The 21,958-nt window shown below is 44.3% G+C and overlaps 1 protein-coding gene across 5 annotated transcripts; it reads right to left on the reverse strand.

Moving 5' to 3' along the window:
- Nucleotides 1-72: 72 nt before the first annotated feature.
- On the reverse strand, nt 73-21,471 carry PRPF18 (pre-mRNA processing factor 18). Of its 5 annotated transcripts, none has more exons than XM_053257657.1 (11): nt 21,252-21,465; nt 16,388-16,465; nt 16,249-16,275; nt 14,034-14,141; nt 13,349-13,462; nt 12,429-12,575; nt 12,188-12,256; nt 10,763-10,903; nt 8,987-9,058; nt 7,520-7,675; nt 73-7,176 (listed from the first exon to the last, which is right to left on the reverse strand). In XM_053257657.1, the coding sequence occupies exons 1-11, from the start codon at nt 21,315-21,317 to the stop codon at nt 7,096-7,098; spliced, it is 1,059 nt and encodes a 352-aa protein (XP_053113632.1). In that variant the 5' UTR covers nt 21,318-21,465; the 3' UTR covers nt 73-7,095. The 5 variants fall into 5 exon arrangements, with proteins under 5 accessions (XP_053113632.1, XP_053113630.1, XP_053113631.1 ...); XM_053257655.1 differs by having other exon boundaries at nt 12,399-12,575; XM_053257659.1 differs by lacking the exon at nt 73-7,176 and adding an exon at nt 8,049-8,091 and having other exon boundaries at nt 7,539-7,675; nt 12,399-12,575; nt 21,252-21,471.
- Between the last annotated feature and the right edge of the window lie 487 nt (nt 21,472-21,958).

Consider the following 21,958-nt stretch of genomic DNA (forward strand, 5'->3'; position numbering starts at 1 on the left):
TACCTTTTTCCTCCTGAATTTTCAACATCATGTTTGCAATTTTTTTCTCTTGCAGTAAATCTGACATTCATATGATCCTAAAATACTTTTATTTGTACCACATTTAGATTGAAAATTACCCAAACTGGTGCACAACTGAACACAACAAACAATATACAATATTTTGGGCTGATTTTTCAGACATTTTTTATCCATGAAAGTCTCTTTCTAGATTATACAGCACCAATTCAGAAATGAAAGGACCTTAAAACTGATCCAGGGAAATACTATTTTCCCGTTCCCTCTACATGGCATACTTTATGCTTAACATGACATTTCATCTTTATTTTGTGGGCCATGAGTCTAGTGCTGCGAGATGTTTCTACAATACTATGCGGAGGGAAGCTATCCCAATCCCTTTAAAAATCACAGCTTCAATAATGTAGGCTTTGCAATCAAAATAGAAGACAGTTTTCTCTATGCTCCAGTTCAGACATGGAATCTTCCAAGAAAGTCTTCTGAGGGGGCAAGCATAGGCCTGTCACCATACAAATAACATTGTGCATTAGCCAGTTAATTGTGCATATAAATGTGTGATCCATCTAATATCCTTGGCCAGAGATTTGGAAAGGGAAATAATCAGTTACTGGTTGAATCATGTGTATTGTTATATGCACGCACTGAAAAGGAACATTTAACAGTACCAGCAAATGAACTAGAGTGCTCTCATGTTCGCAAGCAAGCTTGAAAATCTTTAGTTCGTTTTTGTGTGACCAATCTCTCCTCATGTGCGTGCAAAATAGCCAGCTGGGCCAAAACCAAGCTGAGGATTTTTCATAAGAATGTAGCCTAAAGCTGCAATACTACCAAAAAAATGTTTTTTAACTTCCTGTTCATGAAACTATTACAAAACTGCACACAGCCCTCCACTATGATATAATGCAAGGTTGTTTATCAAGGCTCAAGAAACCTTCCAGAACTGTCCAATTCAATCGAAAAACAGTTGTCTTACTCAGCAGCTGGTGATAGTTATCCAGGCCCTAGAAGGCTGCCAGGAAATCCTTGCTCTGAACTCGTCTTCTTGAAAAAGGGGATAGTTAACTATCTGAACACAAGCTTAGGACTGCAATTCAAGTCAACCCTAGCAGCAAAGAGCATCCCTTAAGCTAGGAATGAAAAACATTTGACATGGCAGTATGCTCATAGTGACACAGTACAAGCTGCAGCTGGCTCTCACAGTTGGGATGGCTGGAAACTTTTATATTAAAAAATGCCATGAAGAACTATTTTTTTTCAGTTTTTATGTTTCCAACAAGGTCCCATTCCATAGATGGTTAAGGAATAAAGTTTTTCTGACACAGGATGCAATATGGCACAGGAAGATTGTTTTAGGGACCACCAGCTAGTAGCTAAGATAGCCCATAAATTAAGATGATTGTTCAGAAAGGAATTGTCACTTGACATGCATTGCCTCCAAAACACCTTTGTACATTCTTTTTGAATTCCATTTAGAACCATCTAAAACCATCTATTTACATTAACTATAGAGGATACTTCCTCAGAGTGACACATCCTATCACTAAAAAGCATTCCAAATCCCCAAAGGAATCTGCTTCTCTCTCTTTAAGAAACTGTGCTCCTCCTTGCCTTTTTCCTCTATGGCAAAATTATAGTTCTCTTATTTAAAAGAGACAGCAATGTGTCGAATTATTTAGAGAGTTCACAACCAAGGCCAAGCTAAAGGACTGGATTTGGAAAATTGTGGCAAGACACAGAAGAGTGTTGTGATGCAAGCAATATTTCTTGCTATATTAAATGCCCTTGAGTTGTGCACAGAGAATGGGTTTACAACCCACCACATTTTTTAATGGCACCTTGATACCTGCTCCCATGTATTCCAAGTCAGATCAACTACAGTCCTGCCTCCTCCAACCTCCACTTACATTTTTTCACAAGTTTTTACTTATTAGTTCTAAACTGAAAAGCTTTTGATCTCATCTCCTGGGATTTCATACTTGAGACTGAAACATTACCCAGCCTATGAGATGTCAAATGACAGAGCGAGACAAAAAAACCCCATGGAGATACTGTATTAAAGGGAGCCAAAAGAAAGTCAAGCAGTTCCATTATCCTTTTATAGGGCAAGTTAAATAGTGAAGATTTTTAAAAATCCAAATGCTGGTTCCCTCCCCACCCCACCGCCATTTCTGGCCGGAAGTACACATTCTCCAGCAAGACACAGAGATTCTCAACCTTATTTGTCCCTGTCACACAAAGCAGCATCTGCACGAACCAACAGGGTGCTTTGCTCTCCTTCCTTCACTTGCAAACTCTGCCTGATGCCTCATCTTTACATACTCTACATTCTTTTAAAAAGGGATTTGTATATCGCTATGAATTGTTTCAAGACAGGGAATTAAAGCACTGCAGAGGACAATATGCCACCTACTGGGGAGAGGGGGGTAGTTACATGGCTACGCCAAGACACATCACTGTCCCCTCCCATATGACCACCCCAGTACTTATTATAGGAGTGTCAAGGGAGGCAAACCCACAAAATGTGGCTGCTACTAGGACTGTGCTTTGGAACATCTCAAGCCTCTTTGGAAACAGCTGCCCTCCCAGTGTGCCCTCCTCTATGCAGTACTGCACATTTCTAGTACCAGCGGTTGGGGAGAGATCTTTTACAGGAAGACGAGCTCCACATTGTCCCAGCAATACCTGGGAAGGCACATGTGGAGTGCTGGGAAGTGTAGTCCTCTCCCACAGAGCTCTATGGGAAGAGTGCTTGAAAGGACTACACCTCCTAGTGCTTCATGCCCACCTTCACAACTGTTGCTGAGGCAGTATGGGGTTCATCCTACCCGCACCAGAAGTGTGCCATACTGTATGGAGATGGGCATGCTGGGAGCAGTGACCTCCACATGGCTCCAAAGGGAACCTGGCACAAAAGCAGTTGCAATCGCAATATTTACCTTATAATCATTCCCTCATCTTCATGGCACCAAATGGCTAAAAGGAATGGAACCAGATTTTTAAAAAATAAAGATCTAATAAGCATTTTAAGTGTTGACTGGAGTGTTTATGCACAACTTCCTAAAAAGAAAACCAAATTTACAGTGACCATAAGTCTGTATCATTTATAAGATACAAACAGATAATATTTAAGAAAATTCTGCTGATTTCAATGAAAGTGGAGGGTGGGGGTTAAAAAAGGAGGAACACAAGAGAGCCAGAAGTTTGACAAACAAATCAATAAAAACCCAGTGTCAAACACCTGGCAGAATGGGGGGGGGGGTCTTGAATGGGACTCAAATAGAATTTTAATCGCTGGAAGCCAAAGCACATTTTATAAAACTAGGCACTGCTTACATTGTATTTAAACCATACATGCTCACGCAGACTAAGGTATCCAAGCGGCCCTAAAGAACCTCCACTGAGCCTTGAGACAGTAATTCACAAAGTGTGTGCCATAGCACACCAGTCTGCCATGAGAAATGCATTCAATAATTAAAAGCTCCTGCGAGTCCAAAGCACACAGGTCTGCATAGGTTCAGAGACCTGCTGTGGCCTCAATTCTTTCCAATCAGCTTCGACAGCAGAGTGGGTAATTCCTCTGTGACTCTACATCAAGCGTCAAGTAGTTCAAGCATTCTTGAAGCGGACTCACAGCAGAATTATCTGCCTTCAGAGGAGGATGACCTTTGCATCTCTGCTTGGAGTCACTGCTCTGAGGGCGTTTGAGGGCCCTCTTGGTTTCTTCCCACCACTAGTTTGGCCTCGGCCTCAGTGGCAGCCTCCCATGCAGGCTGTCAGTCTGCTGTTCCGCCTTGGACTGTCAGACACGCTCTTCGTTCAAGAACACGCTCCAGCTCTTCTTTGCAGACCTACTCCTCGATCCAGCTGACTTGGAGCTCTGCCCTCTTTATTTCTCAGACTGAAGACTGTTGGTTGATTTCCACGCTGGCACCCAGAGCCAGAATGGCATAGTTGGACCAGGGGTTGAGGATCAACCAACACCTGTACACCCCAAGGTCTGGGGGTGCCCAAATGCGGTTGATCCTCACCGCCCCCTGGCTGCCAAAATGCATGCATCGGGCTCCCGTCCTTCACTCCCATCCACCACGGCTGTTGCTGCTGGGGGCTCCAAAGCAGGCGCTATAGTGGGGCAGGTGCTCCACTGGGCAGAACTCCACTTGGTTTGGTACCTGCATAGCCACATCTCTGAGCCCCAGCTGTTCTAGGGAGGTACATGACTCCCCAGAAGCCACGGTGAGGCTCTCAATGTTCTCAACCCAGTAGTGTTAATCCATCAGCCACCTGACTTCTTCCTGGGTGGCCAGGGTGCCTCAGCCATAGTAAAAGCCTGCCTCCTCTTCCTCTCGGCTCCCGAAGACCTTGACTGTGCCTCTGCCACCTCCTCCCAGCTGTCGGATGCCCGCCCTGCTCCCATGGAGGTCACCCGGTCACGGCAGCAGGAGGCTGTGTGCTCTTTGCTCCTCCCTCCTCCTTTATGCCACCAGGCTGGCTGCCAGCACTGTGCTTCTCCCAGACTTTCGGATGATTCTCTCTTCCAGGGCCGTCAGTTGGTACTCGCCCGGCTCCACTAGCACCTCTTGCGCTGCCGCTGGCTGCTCAGCCCATCTGTACTAGGTTGCGTCGGTTCTGCCTGTGGCTGCCTGCACATAGGTCTTTCTCTCTGGCGGGACAGCTGTGGGGAGCAGCACTGTTCACGCAGATGTGTCTGTTGTGGCCAGTCTTTGCCTTTGCTGGTTGGGCTCTTTCGTTTGCTGTGGTTCTCTCTGCCTCTGGAGTTCCCTTCATTTCTCCTGCTGCACTTGGGATGCCTCTGTGTCTCTTGCGGACCTCAGGGCTCTGCTTGCTCCCTCTTCTATCATTTCCATCGCTTCCACATCTATGTCTTCAGCTTCCTCCTCACCCTCGGCCAGGTGAATGATGTTGCCTGGGAGGTTTAAGGGGTGTATGGGGAGCCAGGATCTTCCTTGCCCTCTTCCTCGCTCTCCTCCTGCTCGCCTTCATCTTGCAGCTGGGGGTGGGGGAGTAAATCAGTTCTGGCAACAAGGAAGTAGTGAGGGGGGAGTTCTCTAATTTCTTGCTGCCTTGCTTTTCTTTCCATCGGTGGAGAGTTTGGCCATCGCTTTCCTGATGACAGCCGCCTGGGTCTGAGTAGGCAGGTAGGTCAAGTTCTAGATGTTGGGGTGCTGGCTTTGTTCTGCAGTTGCCAGCAGTGGCTGCGGCTGCACTCTCCTTGCTTGAGCGGTTCTCGGGGACGGGGTGCCCTCGACCAAGACTTCCGGGAGCTGTTCTGCAAGTAAAGTGTGACCTGGGTCTCCTCCTCCTCCAGGACTGTCTCCGTGTCTTCTTCCACCCTCTCTTCCTCTTCCCCCATGGTCTCCTCGATGGTGAGGAGTGCTGCCTGCAGCTTTTGTTTGTCTTCTCGCACTTCCAGGTGTGCCACCACATCTCCAAGCCATGTGACCCACTGGGTCGCCAGATGGTTTGCTGGCTCGGAGCGACTGCACTTGTGGGTAGTGCTGTCGTCCACAGGGGCTCCTCGGTGATGGGTGCTCTCAACTCTGGATGCTAGAGCCTGCCCCGTTGCTACCTCTGTTGGTTTTCCTCCACCTCTCTCTTCAGGGCCATGTCCCATTGTTCCTGGAGTTGCCACTGGGGGCTCAAGGCCTTGCTTCATTTTCCTCTGCTTGCCCCTGGTGCTGTTTGTCAAGAGGCACTCTAATATCAGGATGGTGGAGATGACCGCCTGGGGGACTTGTCTGTCCGTCTGCCTCTCATTCTCCTCGGGCTGCAGGAGGAAGTAGGGGGCGATGAGCTACCAGTCTTCGTGGAGCCAGGCCCACAGTTGGCAGTAGCTCTTTTGCTTCCAGACGTTTGGATTGGCAGGGCTGGATGGGACCTGGTTCTGGCCACGATGTAGGCCCAGGTTTTGAGCACGTCCAGTTCCTTAGGAGGCATGGTCAGTTCAATAATCCATGCAGAAACACAAGAGATGAGTCCCCTTTAAGGACAGGCTACTTTTACGCTTACACATATGAAAAGTTGTTTTTGTTGGATGGAGGGAAAGTGAGGTTTTCCTCCATTCTTAATTTTAAAAGAAAGAAAAAAGAAGTCTGAAGGGGGTCTTAAAACCTGCAATGGCTAACACAACAGTTTATACTTGCCACCATATGAGTTATCTATCCCTCCTGAGAAATATGGTTAGAATGAATTGGAATTATCATGCTCATTAAATAAAAAAACTCCTTAAATATACACCTTTAAACTATATTAGCTTCTCATTGGCCAATGAGGGTGCCTGCAGTCTTTTATTAGTTTATACTATGATGTACTTATACTGTACAACAAAACATTTAGCTTTTGTCTTCATGTCTATTTCCAAATGCATCTTCTTTCTCTGTTAACTCTTACCTTCCTGCCACATTGTCAAATTTTAGATTGTAAACTGCTCAGGGGCTTTCTTTTCGTTGCTCTTCTGCAGAGTGGTATGCAAATAATTCAGAATGGAACAATGACTGTGTTAACCCTAAAAATGACACACTACATTTTGAGGACTGGATGGCCTAGTAAAAGGCATCACTGAAGTTATTACATTACTGCCCTGCAAAAGCTTTTTTTTTTTTTTTAAGGTGAGTTGTGAAAAAATATCAAAAGATTGTCACATTTTACCTCATTGTGCATATTTCTTAGAAATGTATTGTTCTATAAATGTAGCACAAGAAATTAAAATGGCCCCATATGCAGCAATTATTAGAACTCTGCTTCACATGTGTGGCAAAAGCATTTGAAAGGCTGAATGCCAAGAAGCTGAACCTCTTGATCCGCTGAAAGTTACACTTAGAAAACCTCCTCCTCTAGGGGTGGTTCATAATAAGCCTGCAAGATGCATTCCTGATGAAAGAACACACACACGTTGGTCAAAGCAGAAGTGCATGCAACTTGTTCAACTGTTCCTAGACCGAGCAACTTCCTTTTCTCTCGCCCCAGTCCGCACTGGTCCCCAAATCAAGAGTTCTCAAGGACGTTGCCCTCTTTGCTTCCAGTCTGGGTATCCAAGAGCAGAAGCCAAGTGCCACAGCATCACAGTGCATTGTACTCCACACATTTGGAGGGGTCTGTAGGGAAGTGTTTCTGGCAAATAGTCATAAGTCTCTTCAAGCCCTAAAGAGAGAAATGAAAATAAGTTGGTAACACACACCACAGTGACCAAGACCAACTGTTATGGCAGCTTGTTGATCCAAGTCCAGCACCTGTTCTTTTTATTATATGTGTTTACAAATGCTGAACTTTTAAGGCAGAGGTAGGAGACCTTTGACACTCCAGCTGTTGTCAAACTACAACTCACATCAACTCAACTCCAGTCAAAATAATTCCTGGCTGAGGATGACTGGAGTTGTAGTTCAACAACAACTGGTGGGCCAAAGGTTGCCCACCTAAAGGTAGGCGATGGTACCCAATACCCAAGATCCTTACTTAAGTCATCTCCCATTCTCTTCCATCTTACCTGGATGTATTTCCTTTGAGTTTCATCATTTAGAACATGGGCCACATGTTTTGAGAAAATCTTCTCTCGACCGGTTCGGGCATGAATGCCGACCATAGTGACACCAATAGGCCAGGGTGCATTCCCAATGGCCATCTGAAGATAGGCGTCATTGGCCTGCAGAAACAAAAGGACTGGTCATTAGTTGAAGAGGCAGAGTTGAGAGGTGATTTAACAATTCTGAGGCCTAGTGGCCAAGAGCCCCTGCTGTCCACATGGTTGCACCTTGTACATGACATACCTCTGCGCTCTGCGGACCTGTCAAATGGCCACAGTGCAAGCTCATTGGCCAGCTGAGTGGTAGGGCTGGGGTATGCAGTTTGTTGGTTGTGTGAGATGCCAGGCAGCAATGAAAGCATGTACCCAGAGTTAAAGGTATACTGCCACTTCTGCTCCGTGCCACCCTTGCCCAGTCTCCACTGCTCTGTATTAATTATCTATATCTATATCATCTATATCTATATATACACACACACACACACACACCTACCTCTGCATCTGACATGGCAAACGAGACTAACGTTCTAACATTTCTAGAAAACCAAAAACATTTTACTAGTCAATTCAAAAAGTAAGATCTCAAACGAGCATATCCCAGAAACAGTTAATTAAAAACACAACTCTGCAGAAGAAATTTTGAAGGGACCATGCTGGACTGGGCTGGAGACCGCCAATTCATCCTAACCAAATTGCCAATGGCCAGGAGTCAATACCATACCCAATCCAGTCAATCTTTATTATGGTCACAGACTAGGGAGATCACAGTACAAACAGCCAATACGCATTGTGAAAGAGCGATCAGCTCTTGCAGAGTTCTACAAGCAGACAAGTAAAATCTGGCAACATTCAAAAAAAGAATAATCATTTTGATCACAGAGTAAATATTGAAACCCAACCCAAATGTTGTCCATTCACGTTCATAAGGAACATTACAGTGGAGCACATTTTCATCCCTGTGCTTGGGTCCAGGCAGTGGCTGATATCCTAAGTAATGAAGCACTGCTCCAGATGAGTCCGAATAGTGCTAACACAGCACTGACCTTTACATGGGGATGGAGAGGTTTTGACAACCTCCCCTTCCCCTAGAGGTCCTCTGTGTCACCCAAAAATGTGCATCTGGGGTTGTGTGATCTTCAGGGACATACTTGGTGACACAGAGCATTTCTGCAGGAAGGAAGAAGCTGTCAAAATTTGCTCCCACACCTGGTACATGTCCAGTGCCAAGTTAATACATCCTGTCTGCAGCACTGACACACATACCAAAGCACCAGCACTTGGCTAGTTAGGATGTTGGCCAATATATGCATGTCTGAACATGTGTTCTTATGCTTGACCTTAGCAATATTACTCTAAAGAATTAAACTGGTGAGACCTGATCCAATTCAGATGCAGGCCTGAATGTCCTGGAATCTTGTAAATGTTAAATACCTTCACATACTCCCTCTGAAGCATAAACTTGATAATATCCGTTATTGATTCTTTGATGTCTGCAGGAATAGTCTAGAGAGAGACAAAAGCAACAGGTGGGAGAAGCAATATTCTGTGCTACCTGTTTCTGTAACTTTTGACAGGAGTGGCACACTTTTTAAAATTAAAATTGGAGGCACGTTTATTCCCAAATGGTCTAATTTATTTTATTTATTTATTTTTATTTTTTAGTGCATAAGAGTTGGCTAGTTTCTTATTACGTTTCTGCATGAGTTACTGACCTGGACATGCTTCCTAACTGGAAGGGGGCAAGTTCAGAGCAGTGGGTTATTCAGCACCATAATCGGCAATCTCCTCTAAAAGTAGGCATTTCTGCTGCACGGGGAATGACTGAACGAATGATCCAATCACACCTAGCACAAAGATGCAACAGAATGACGTGCTCCAACTGGAGGATGATCCAAAGGAGGCAAGCCTGCACAGACAGAGCAAGCAACCTCCTCTGTGAGTGGCTACTCTGGGCTCACTGAAGCTTTGAGTCAAGTAAGGTTAACTCAATTTTGCAGATAACTAGGAGGGCAGCAGTCTGCCTCTGATCTGCTTTAACAGAGCAGCTCCTCCCCACCATCTGACATTGCTGCATCATGCACCTACCTGCCTCTGCCATGGTTATATGCAGCACTCTGTTTTTCACTCTCTTCTAGTGTTAAAAGGCTGTCAGCCCTTTAAGGCTAGAAGGAGAAGAGATTATTTTGCTTCTCTGAATTTTCCTTGTGGTCCAGACACTGTGGTGCTCTCTTTCTCACTCTGTCCACTAAGAGGCAAGTTCTTTCAAAGATCTGGTAATTGGCTGGACCAACAGACACCTTCATTTCCTCCCTAGAGCCAGTCGCTGCTGACATAGCAGTGGGAACCCCTAGCCTAAACCTAACATACCTACTAAGCAACTTAATCTTCTACAGCAAAGTAGGGTATTGTCTGGTAAACAAGCAGAAGGAGAATTCAGAGTTTCCCAATCTCCCTATTTGTCACCATCCGCTGGTCCAAACACAGAAGCTTATCACAACAGTACCCCACATGTTCAGGGAAAGAAAGACATGCCTGAACTTAAGCTTGCAATACTCACGGAAGCACATGCTTCTCCAGATGCAAATGCATTGATCTAATTGCTAGCAAGGATGTGAATGGAAAAATCAGGTCACAACCCCAGACCCCATCACACTGGAAGCCCTGCAATGAATAACCAAGAAATGGCCACACCCCTAAGAGCATGGCACCATTCTTTGAGGTGGGGACTTGCCTAAGGCCTCACAGACTTTGGTAAAGTAGGCCCTAAACCACTAGTCTTTTGGGGCATCTGATACCTCCTCTTGACCTGCACGTGATGAGCTGGGAGGGGGGTGGCGGTGGCTATCCAAAGGATCCAAGTAATTCCTAGTCTGGACAGGTAACAAGTTGGGAAGATCTCTGCACACAAAAATCTAGCATGCGAAGTGAAAAGGCTAGGCTAGAACTCTTGCACTGACATCTAGTTTTCTATGCTGAGAGGCATTTCGTTTGTTGTTGTATTTTGTTTGTTTTGTTTTTAATTAAGAGGGCACCTATCTGCATTCTGAAGAGATCCAGGCCAAGAACAACTTTACCACATTATCTGGTGTTGTGTAGACTAGCTGTCAGGTTTTACCTGCTTTGTGTGTACTGAAGAAAACACAATACTGAAAGTACTATGTACTCGGAAGAGATGACAAGGGGGAGAGACAAACTTGCTGACGTTACCCTTTTCCGAAGTTTTCGAAACAGAGGTCTTAGATATGATTCTGTTTGCTTCTGTGTGGCACTGTTCAGCTTTCCCTGGACACCACGTTTCACATAATCTTCTCTAGCATTCAACTCCTTAGCCCAGACGCCAAGGAGAAACTGAAAAAGATGGGAAAGAAATTAGGTCATACTGCCACACAGTGGCCACATACGAAAGGACTTGGGTGTCCATCTATCTACACAGTTACTGGAAGTAAGTCCCATGGGCTTCCGTGCATACAACTGGGATATACATTTTAACAGTCATATCTAAACATTTTATTCATTCATATGAATAACCTTCCTGAAGTGGCTGAGGGTGGTTTCTATTAATATCAAAGATAATAAAACAATCAAAATAAAGAAAAACATTTAAACCAGATTTAAAGTATATCCCATTAAAAGCCAGGCTAAAAAGATAAGCAAAAAATAAGCTGGAACTTTCCAAATAATAGAATCTGGAGTTTTTCATCCTTGGCACCATACTTGTGGTAGCTCAACCTAATGCAAGTAACAGACCACCACACTTCTATCATTTATATAACTAATTTGAAGTGTTCAAAGCACTAGATGTTGTCTCAGGGATTCTTTACAACAGTTCTATAAGGTAGGCCAGTGTTACCATTCCCACACTGCAAATCAGTGGAGGCTGAGAAAACAAGAGATTGTCACCAGGTGATTTCATAACTGAAGTCAGACTAGAAGCAGACTGTGGATAGGAGAGAATTACCAATCTTTCAGTAAAGTAGGGTGTGGGTATGCGCATGCATGTAAATGTCAGCCTTTCCACATGCAGAACAGCCATTGGCCACTTTTTTTATTCTTCTTGTTAAGTTCAGGGTAGCTGTCTGCTCCAGCACTGCAGCCAAGAATGCACAGCCTAACAAGTGAATCTGCCATACGCAAAGGAATCTAAGGGAGATATAGGCAAGAAGCTGTAGCCTCTTTCCCCCTGCAAACATTTTCCGCATTTGACAAAGAAAACTCAGGCTTGCTGGAGGGTAAGGAAGCGAAACAGTCGGGGAGGCGGGGCTGCAGATAAAAATGTGATGGACTAAAAGGCACAACACTTTAGAACAGTTTATTCTAAGAACATAAGAAACAGTTAGGAGGATAAAATTAAATTCAAACAAGCAGGGAAACTGAGACTTAGTAACTGATCATGCTCAACAGGTGTGCACATGCTCACAAGTTTGTTTTTTGATGTCCGCTCAGTTAATTTTAAATCCTGCTCAGGCTGAATCAGGAAGGCCCCACTCTGAATGCATATGTGCACACGCTGCCTTGATACTTCCGCCCAGAACAAAACTCATTCCACACACAGATGAAAAAGATTAGAGGGAACACTGCTGCCCAGACATGTACATTTTTGGCTATAGATCAGAGCCTTAATAGGCTTTTTACCTTCAAAAATTTGGTTATGATATCCATGTCTTTATGATCATCACCTTGTCCTAATGATTCGCCCAATGCCTAAGAGAGAGGGGGGGAAATGCAGGTATCAATTTGCATAATTGCTATAAGCTGAAGAATCCGATTTTCGTGGCATTCTCCTCCCTCCGCTCCCCCCAAAATGTAATTCAATGTAGCAGTGTGGAGTACACACATCCCTTACCATAATTGAAGTGAAATAGCACTTCAATACCTCCAGTTCCTCAATAGTTGTGTTCTCTTCATGGACTTTGAGATCATTCTGTGTGTCATCTTCTCCCTGTTCCTGGCCACCAACAATTTCATTCAGATACTGCTGGTCAATCTTATCCAAAGCAGCCTTCAGGTCGTTCCTCAAGCCCTAAGACGACAACAGGTGCAGAGCTCAAGTTAATCTGAAAAAGGTGTCATAATCCAAGCCTTGAAAAGACTGGGATCTGTGCATAACTTCCTTGTGAGTTTTTTAAGAAGCTGGGCAGATGCTTTGCATACAGTCTTTGGGCACTGGAGTAGACAAACTATTCATCATTGTCACCGGTAGGACTCTAATGTTAAGCACCAAGTGCTAACTCTTCTCTCTTACACATGATTGCTTCTAGGAGCACAGGGGACCACTGGCAAGAGGATATAGGAGCACAATGCACACGGCTACAACCTGAGTAGTCAAAGTGTCCCTTTCTCCATATAGGGGCAACTGGATTTCTAACTGGGTCCCGAGATTCAGGATAAGATTGTGCTTAAATATTTTCATTATAGAAACAAAAATCATAAATCACAACGTCTAGTACTTGCTTTCTAAAAAGACACACTTCTGGCAAACACACGGAGCCAGGGCATTACACAGGTTAAACACCACTTCTTCACCCGATGTTTTAACCCTAATTAATAGATGCATAGCCTTTGACAGCATATCATATGCTAAATAAAAGGTCCAAATTAAGACTCTTAAGCAAACCAAAACTGTTATTTACAGCACGGGGGGGTTGGGGGGTGGGCATTTTCTTTAAAAGCACACCCATTAAGAGCTAGGAGGCAAGAAGCAAGTTACACGTGGGTGTCACATTATATGGACACAAATATGATACTTGGCCATTGCTCCTTAAATGATCTTCCTTCTGCATAGACATAATTTACCTTGTTAACTTCGGGCGCCAAAATTTCTATCTTCCGCAACCGCTGAAAGGCATCATAATCCGTTTCTCCAAATAGTCTGATAGGCTCACCCCGTTCCCTCAGTCTCCTAATGACCTGCAAAGAGACAGCAGAGGGCTTTCTTTATGCAAATGTGAAGAAAATTAAGACACACAAGATAAATTATGTGCTTAGCATAAAAAAAAAATTAAGAAGAAAGTCCCACATATTAAATGAAGCAACAAAACCATTCCAAAGACATAAATCTTCCAAAACTCATAAAGCATTTCAACTCAAGAATTATTCTTGCTAGTCTCACAAGACGTATTTTTGGTGCCTTAAGCCTCCTTCCTGTTGAAAGAGCACCGACTCTGGTACAGTCATTCACATGTTATTCTGAACGCAGGTACAGAAGTAAACTTCCTATCTGCACCATGCATTTGAAGGGCCTGTATCCAGGTTCACTTTTTAAAATGAACACAGGTACAGTCATTCACACAAACACGTCTACGAGTGTACAGACATCTCTACACTCATATAGCATAACATCTGGATCAGGCTTCTGAATACTTAAGATTTCAGCTACTATATGATAACCAAAATGTACATGCTATTACAAGTGCCTATTGTCATGCTGTTACATAGATTAACCAGACAATGATGGTCAACGCCAGAGATTTGTCTTTACCTCTTGTCTAGAAAGTGTCATAGGCAACTTCTCCTCTGCCAACTCTAGTTCCAACACTGGATTTGATGAAGTTATTGTCTTCTCTTCCTCTTCTTCTTCCTGTTGCACCTAGATAGCAAAAAGAAGCCTCATCCACCATTTGAAAGATGCGTCCAGAGAAACTCAATATCTAGGCATACGGGTTGCTTCTTACAGCATCTTTTAACAATACAAAGCATAGCGGGCATGCAGAATCTGAATGGCACTTCATGGAACTGCTGTTTAAGTTATTTAGTTAAAATTTGCTTTGCCCTCAGAATTGTACAACTTCAAAACCAAGCTGGAATTTGAGGAGCTCTGGAGGAATAGGCAGTGCATGTTCAAAACTATTTAAGTGGCACACACAAAAGTTCTCAGAAGGCAACCATATACATTTTAAACCTCCCAAGTTTATTAGCTCAAATAATATTTTTTAAATGCCTAATTGTACACACAAATAATTGAATATGTTCATCTGTGAAATGGATGTTGATGATAATAAAGGAGTTACTCCCAGATGGAAAGAGTTCAGCCATTCCACCAGGAGACAAAGTCGGTGCCTTTTTTGCACGCTTCAGGACTTCCTCTTTAAAGCAACTCAAAACACTAAGGCAATCTAAGCAAAGCAAAAGCACCTACATGTGTAAGATGCTGTCAGCTTTCTGTCTCTTCTCTAATACGTTCAAGTTTAAATTTAGACATCTGGGAGGCTTATACAAGCATTTCATGACTACAGGGTATTTCTAGTCTGCCTTTCTTCCATGCTCGCATCCATGGGATTGCCAGGCAGTCTCCATCCAGGCACTGGCCAGACCCTGAACTGCTTCGTTTCAGCAAGGTGCACCTTCCAGTCAGTTGTGAGGCTGTTGTGTTTATTCAAAAAGATTCTTCAATGTAGCCCTGCCCACATTGCTCACCCTTTCATCAGTAAGCATTATAAACACTAATAAGTCTCAACATTCCTGTTCCCAACTGAAATCATGTTGGAAGAGATCCTCCTTTCTAGAAGTCTGACAAGGAAACATTAAAAACTCCTGTTTTTCATAGAAGTTCTGTAGACTTCATGTTTATATACTGGATATCCAATGAAGATTCCTCTTCTTTGTTTTTATATCCAAAGAGATGCAAGACTTTTAGAAGTGGGGAATGCTTTGATCACAACTTCCAAACCCAGAGGAATCCTTTGAAGAATTTAAGGTCATATGATACTACCCTGAGCTTCGCCCGCTCCAACATTACTCGGCTGATTTTCATAGGCCTAATGGCATATCAAAGATACAGTGTCATCTTCCCAGAAGCTAGATTGACATATCAGGTCTGGCCAGCCCCACATGATGCAAGGTGAGATGGTGTGCTTCAGGCAGCAGGGTCTTCGGGTACCATTAAAGGACAGATAATGTTCAACTAACTAGCTGTTTAAATAGTTTTACCGGGGTGGGTGAGCGTGCACGTGAGCACACACATGCTGCCGTTTGAATTTTCTGCTTCAGGCCCCAAGACATCTTAGGCCATCTTTGAATAGAAGAGAGGGAGAGATCAGCAAAAAGATCTCGACAGCTTTGCAAGTTGACAGACTGTTCAAGTCAGTATTTGTGAGGGGTTTTAATTTCACCTAGCAATCTGGGTTTGAAGCAAGCTTCCAATCTGAAATAGCCAATTCAATTGTGGAGACCAAAGGAGGTAAACTCATTACTTTGATCATATCCAAGCTGCTTTTTTCTGACAATGCTTAATGGGGACAGGGAGAGATAGAAAAGAAAAGCCTTCCAGATGACTCATTTATTACACAATGTACCTCAAATAAAAGCTGTATCATTAATTTCACACTAAATAAACAAAGAAGAACATAAGCTATTGTCTTTCAAGAACTGGATCTTCTGGGCTAAAAAGGCATACAGCCAAAAGTATGCCAGTTGCCTGAGCTGTTAAGCAGCACTCAGTTTAGGAGCTCAAAGAGCCCAGGCCAGCAACCTAGAGGTTGGCAGCCTCGGCTGTTGCTCTGTAAGAGGAGTGGGTGATATCGGACCCAGGGAGCATGCCTGCTGGAGCACCATGGAAGAAGGAAACAAGAGCAGCTTTATTCTCAAGCAGCCTCATGCCTTCCACAGCAGAAGCCAAATTATAAACACAAATCCAAGGAGCAGCATATCCATGCATGCTTCTTCCTGCATTGCAAGTCTCAGATAGAAACTCGTACCTCTCCGGGTGGCTTCTCGTTTACAGGCTAAAGCACAAGAGTGACAGGTCAAAGAAAAGGTCATTAATAGGTTTCAAAATATTATCAAATAGACACTGCAAAGCTTACAGAGAGGACACCATGTGTATTACTGCATTACCTTGTAACCACATCTTTCAAAATATGCTTCTTCCTCCTTCTTTGCTAGCTCACTGCGCTTAAAGTATTTTTTATTTCCCTGAAAGACAGTAAATTGGTTATATTTCATTAATACCTTATATCTTTTCCTTCCACTAATGCTAAGTGCAATGGAGTGGGATGGTGAAGAAATCCAACTCCTCAAAGATAATTAACCAGAACTGGGTACCAATTTGGGTACCAAATAAATAAAATTGGTGCACTAAAAACAATCACCCATTCCTGCCCATTGCTTCATGAGGAAAGAGGCCCCTGGCACACCTTTTTGTTCATTCACACCCACTGGCCAGCAAGTTTGACAGTCTGAAAACTATCGGCTTCTGTAGGATAAGTGAAGTTTTGAATATGGACAATTTAGATATGGCAAATACAGGAAGACCCCCTACTCGGAACGCCTGTGCCCCTGAGATTCTGGGCAAGTTGAAACAACACAGCTTGCCCTCCTGCACCGCATTCTACAGAGACATTCGTATTGCCCTCATTCTTCCATTATTAACTGAGACCCCAGGTCACCGAAGCAAATTCTACGTCTCTCTTCTGCTCTCTGACTCTAAACCTGTTACATCACATAATGTTGCCACAGTTTGTGCAGCAGCGTGTAAATTTCGCTGGGTCCTGCAAGAATTAAGCAGGCCTGACACAGTGCATGTTCATACACTTATCTTTATCCTTTTTAGCATAATTTACTGACTTAGTTTTAATTCCATAACATTTTATAGTTTTTACTGACTGTCATGACTCCTACCATAGCCAGAGGAGGTGTGGCGGGGGGGAGTTCACTGGGTCGAATCCTTTTCTGTAAGGGATTCACATTAGGCTGCCACCATCCACTTCATTTTGATGTGGTGTAAACCACTCTCCATATAAGGTTCTTGTGGGGGTGGGGGGTGGGTGCTGGTTTAAAGTGGCAAAACCCTCCCAAAAAGGACTGACAAGTCCTAGGCTTTCAAAGGCGTTTGACTAAGGCAGACCCAAGAGAGTAGCAGCATACTTCACCAACAATTTATTATTAGATTAAAAGAAAAAACAGTATGCAATAACTATAATTGTCTATAATTACTATAACTATAATTGGAGAGGAGAGCTGGTCTTGTGGTAGCAAGCATGACTTGTCCCCTTAGCTAAGCAGGGTCCACCCTGTCTGCATATGAATGGGAGACTTGATGTGTGAGCACTGCAGGATATTCCCTTCAGGGGATGAAGACGCTCTAGGAAGAGCAGAAGGTTCCAAGTTCCCTCCCTGACATCTCCAAGATAGGGCTGAGAAAGATTCCTGCCTGCAACCTTGGAGAAGCCACTGCCAGTCTGCGTAGACAATACTGAGTAAGATGGACCTATGGTCTGACTTCCTATGTTCCTATGTCTCCTCATAAAGTAGATTGTAAGAGATAGTTTTCATTAAACCAGGCAACTCAGATTCCAAGCAATACAGTAAAGAAAAATAAGTTCCCTCAAATAAGTTCCTAACTAAATGGTTCCTAACTTGTTACTCACAGGCTGTGGCCTTCCCATTTCCCCAGCAGCTCTCAGCCAGCCACTTCCCTGGGGCACTCCTGGGACAAACTAACCAACCAAGCAAAGTTTTCTCTCCTTCAGTAGGTAGCTGTGTGGGTAGTTCTCCCCCACAGTCCTCTGGACTGGTCCTTCAGTTTTGGATTTCCCAGGCTTTTTACCTAATTAGGAAAGGCCCACCCTCCCAGCAATAGAGATGTACATATATGTATATGCCTAGAGATGTACATATCAGGTGGTATAAAAATATGACAAATAAATAAAATTGCTCTAAGTGAGGCCTAATCCTCCCCTTAAGCCTTACTATACACTTGCTTACACTGAACCACATTTGCCATTCTGTTGCCCAGTTTGGAGCTCCTCTCAATCTATTGTAGATTTCACTACTCTAAATAGTTTAGTGTCATCCACAAATTTGGCAACTTCGCTGCTTACCCCAACATCTAGATCTCCTTCCGCAAGGCCTGTTCTTCTATATGTTTAACAATTTTGTCCTTTAGTATGCTTTCCATCAATTTACCTGGCAGAGAAGTTAAGCTATCCGGTTTTATTCCCCCCCTCCCCGGATCCCTTTTTGAAAATTGGAGTTACATTAGCTACTTTCCAGTCATAGGAACATAGGAAGCTGCCATATATTGAGTCAGACCATTGGTCCATCTTACTCAGTATTGTCTACACAGACTGGCAGCAGGTTCTCCAAGGTTGCAGGCAGGAATCTCTCTCAGCCCTATCTTGGAGATGCTAGAGAGAGAACTTGGAACCTAGATGCACTTCCCAGAGTGGCTCCATCCCCTAAAGGGAATATCTTACAATGCTCACATGCAGTCTCCCTTTCATATGCAACCAGGGCAGACCCTGCTTAACTAAAGGGACAAGTCATGCTTGCTACCACAAGTACCAGACCTCCTGTACTGAGCCTAACTGTAGGAACAAATTACAGATTTTTGCTAAGAGATCAGCAGTTTCACGTTTGAGTTCCTTCAGAACTCTCAGATGGATGCCATCTGGCCCTGGCAATTTGTTAATTTGTAATTTTTCGAGACAGCATAGAACTGTCAGGACTCTCCCCCAACACCCAGCGGGGCAGGGCACTCAACCAAACGAGCAGTAAACAGATCAATGGCCGGGGGTTGCCAGGCCACACACGAAGCCAACAGCAACCATGCTGGGAAACAGAGGAGGGCAAGGAAGCAGAGAGGATGGCCGCCCTTGACTGGACAAGAATAGCCAACAAGCCTCTGCCTAGCTACAGCCAGGAGCTAGCAGATCCCTACCCTCTGCAGAGACCATGGGGGATGATGCAGGGAGAGGAAATAGAGTCCTGTAAGGTGGCCTCTTTAAGGGTTAACTGGCAGAATATAGGAGGGCAGGAATGCAAGGCAGGAGAGGGGTTAAGGGGGTGGCAGCTGACCCTGTAAACATATAGAATGAGCTTCAAGCCCATTATGAGGAAACCAGTGGAGATTGAGGGTGGCTGCCTATATTGGCTCCTGGAGAGGTGCAAGGCATTCCCTGGCAGTTGGAGGAGAAACCGAGTACTTAGAACCCCCTCCCCATCCTTCTGAAGCCTGTATCTCCAGGGGTTGTGAGGCTTGTGAAGAGGAAACACCATAATAACATCCTCTCTCATCACCTCAAATTGGCTCAGTTCTTCAGCCTCCAAGCCTTAGATAGGATTTGCACAAACCTGTTTGAAGGCTCTTTTACAGGCCTCCGAACAGGTTCGAACATTGGCCAGTTCGAATAGTTCAACGGCGGAGGTAGGATAACTTTAAGGGCGGGGGAGGGTTCCTCCATTTTTCCCCTGCCAGTGCTGGCTGGAAAACTGGTCCTGAGGGGCAGCAGCATACCTCCCTGCCACCCCATCCGCTCTTCGTGTGCATGCTACTTCCGCATACTTCCAGTACAAATAGCAGATGGGGCAGCAGGGAGGAACGCTGTCACCCCAGCAGACCGATTTTCCAGCCAGCACCGGCAGGGAGAAAGCGAAGGGACAAAGCGAAGGGACAGGCAAGTGCACCCTCCTCCGCCCTTAAAGTTATCCCACTCCCTCTGTCGAACCGGCCCTTGCTGATTCCATACACAACTCAGAAGCTCAGTTCTAGAGCGGGTATATGGTCAGTATCCTCTGCCATGAAGACAGATGCAATCTCCTTAATAATCCTTTTTATGCCCTCATTAGGGTCCAATGACCTCCTTGGCAGGTTTTTCTGCTTCTGATATATTTAAATAGGTTTTTATTATTCCCCTTGACACTTTTAACTATATGCTCCTCAAATTCTTTTTTTGCATCCCTTGTTGTCTCCTTGAATTTCTTTTGCCAGAGTTAATGTTCCTTTCTGTTCTCTTCATTGGGGCAGGACTTCCATTTTTTAAAATGTCTTCTCCCCTTTTACTCAGGGCTGTTGGGTTTCACTGTTGACTGAAGGTCAAACTGCATAGTACATTAGGCACATAGTTAATGCTGACATGCTTGCTTTTGAGTATCAGATTAACTGAGACTGCAATGTGAGGGTGAAACTTCAACCCATTGGTCCCACTACAGTCCTAAATCCAGTTGCCCCTGCAGCTGCCATTTGCCATCTAAGGGAAGCAGCTTCCCTTCCAAGGCAGACAGCTGCTGTGAGGGCCTGATCCAGACCAGCATCACAGTGGGGGAAACCAAAGTGCCCACCCCCATGCCACAGTCCTGATCTGTCTACCGTTTAAGAAAAAAACGAGCATACCAGTCAAATTTAAAAGAACAAACTCTTCTATTGCTGGCCCAATCATCACCCACATTGGTGGCCCTTTAAAGCCAAATTCATTATCTTGTGGAAAGCTGAAAGAAGAATGAGAGCTGGAGTTTGTTTTTTTGTTTAAGTCACAATTATTTCTGAACAGCAGTGAGAACAGGAAATATGACTAGCGAGGCAAGGTACTTTGAAAACAGGACCAGCTATTTTTCTTACAAAAAGAGCCGAATTCTTACAAGAAGAATTTTCTTCCAAGAAGAGTTGGGGGAGATGTGTTCCCATCTCCCCCAACTGGCTTATAGTCATTCGTACTTCCCCAAATCGTCTAGAATCACCACTCTTGTGTCTCGGAAGCGCTTCTTTGCTTTTTAATAGATATACGGGATACAGGAGTTTAGCAGATACGCCACAGTGGGGACCTTCACCTGCTGAATTTCTGGCTGCCGCCTTGTTGCTAAAGGTGCACCATCAAGGGCGGGGTGGCGACAGCCTACGCTACCTACCAACCCCGCTACGCTGCATTCCCCGGCCTCATTTCCCAGCGGCTTCCCCGCATGAAGACCGGCCCCTTTTTCTTACCCCCACCAGCTCCTTCTCTTCCATCAACTTTCGCTTCCGTTCGATCTCCGCCTTGAGCACATCCATGTCTCCCCCAGCACAGGAAGACTCAGAGGCCCCCTATCTCATCTAGGTCCGGTTCCCCTACTTCACCGGAAGCTCCGCAACAAAACAAGCTGACTTCACTTCCGCGCAGCTGCAGTGGAACGCCCAGGAACTGACCCACAGTTGCTTTGTCTGCGGATGGGGAATTCCCGGTTACTCTTGACGCCTGGGGACTTCCTGGTTATTCTTCCTTTACGTCGTAGTAGAGAAATAAAAACATATAGAGATAGAAAAAGACTAGAGTCACACATAGCTTGAGCTTCTGGTTTCTCTATGGGCTCCAGAGACTTAATTAGGAATTAAAGTGTTCCACCAACAATAACTCCTGAAATAGCAGAAATTCGTAATCTTAATTCCTTACTGACCTTCAAGAGAGCCCTTAAAACCCATCTGTTTGGCCTGGCCTTTCAGGGTTTTTAATTTGTTTTAATGGTTTTAATGTTTGCTCTAGTTCTCCAGTGGTTTTAGCTGTTTGAATGTTTAATTGGTTTTATTCTGTTTTTATAGTTTTGATTTTAATTGTTAACTGGTTTTAATTGTTTGTATTTTGTTGTAGACCACCCTGAGCCATTTTGGAATGGTGGTATATAAATCAAATAAATAAATAAAAATAATTAATTAAT

This window comes from Hemicordylus capensis, chromosome 5 (assembly GCF_027244095.1).
Source record: "Hemicordylus capensis ecotype Gifberg chromosome 5, rHemCap1.1.pri, whole genome shotgun sequence".
Classification (NCBI taxonomy): domain Eukaryota; kingdom Metazoa; phylum Chordata; class Lepidosauria; order Squamata; family Cordylidae; genus Hemicordylus; species Hemicordylus capensis.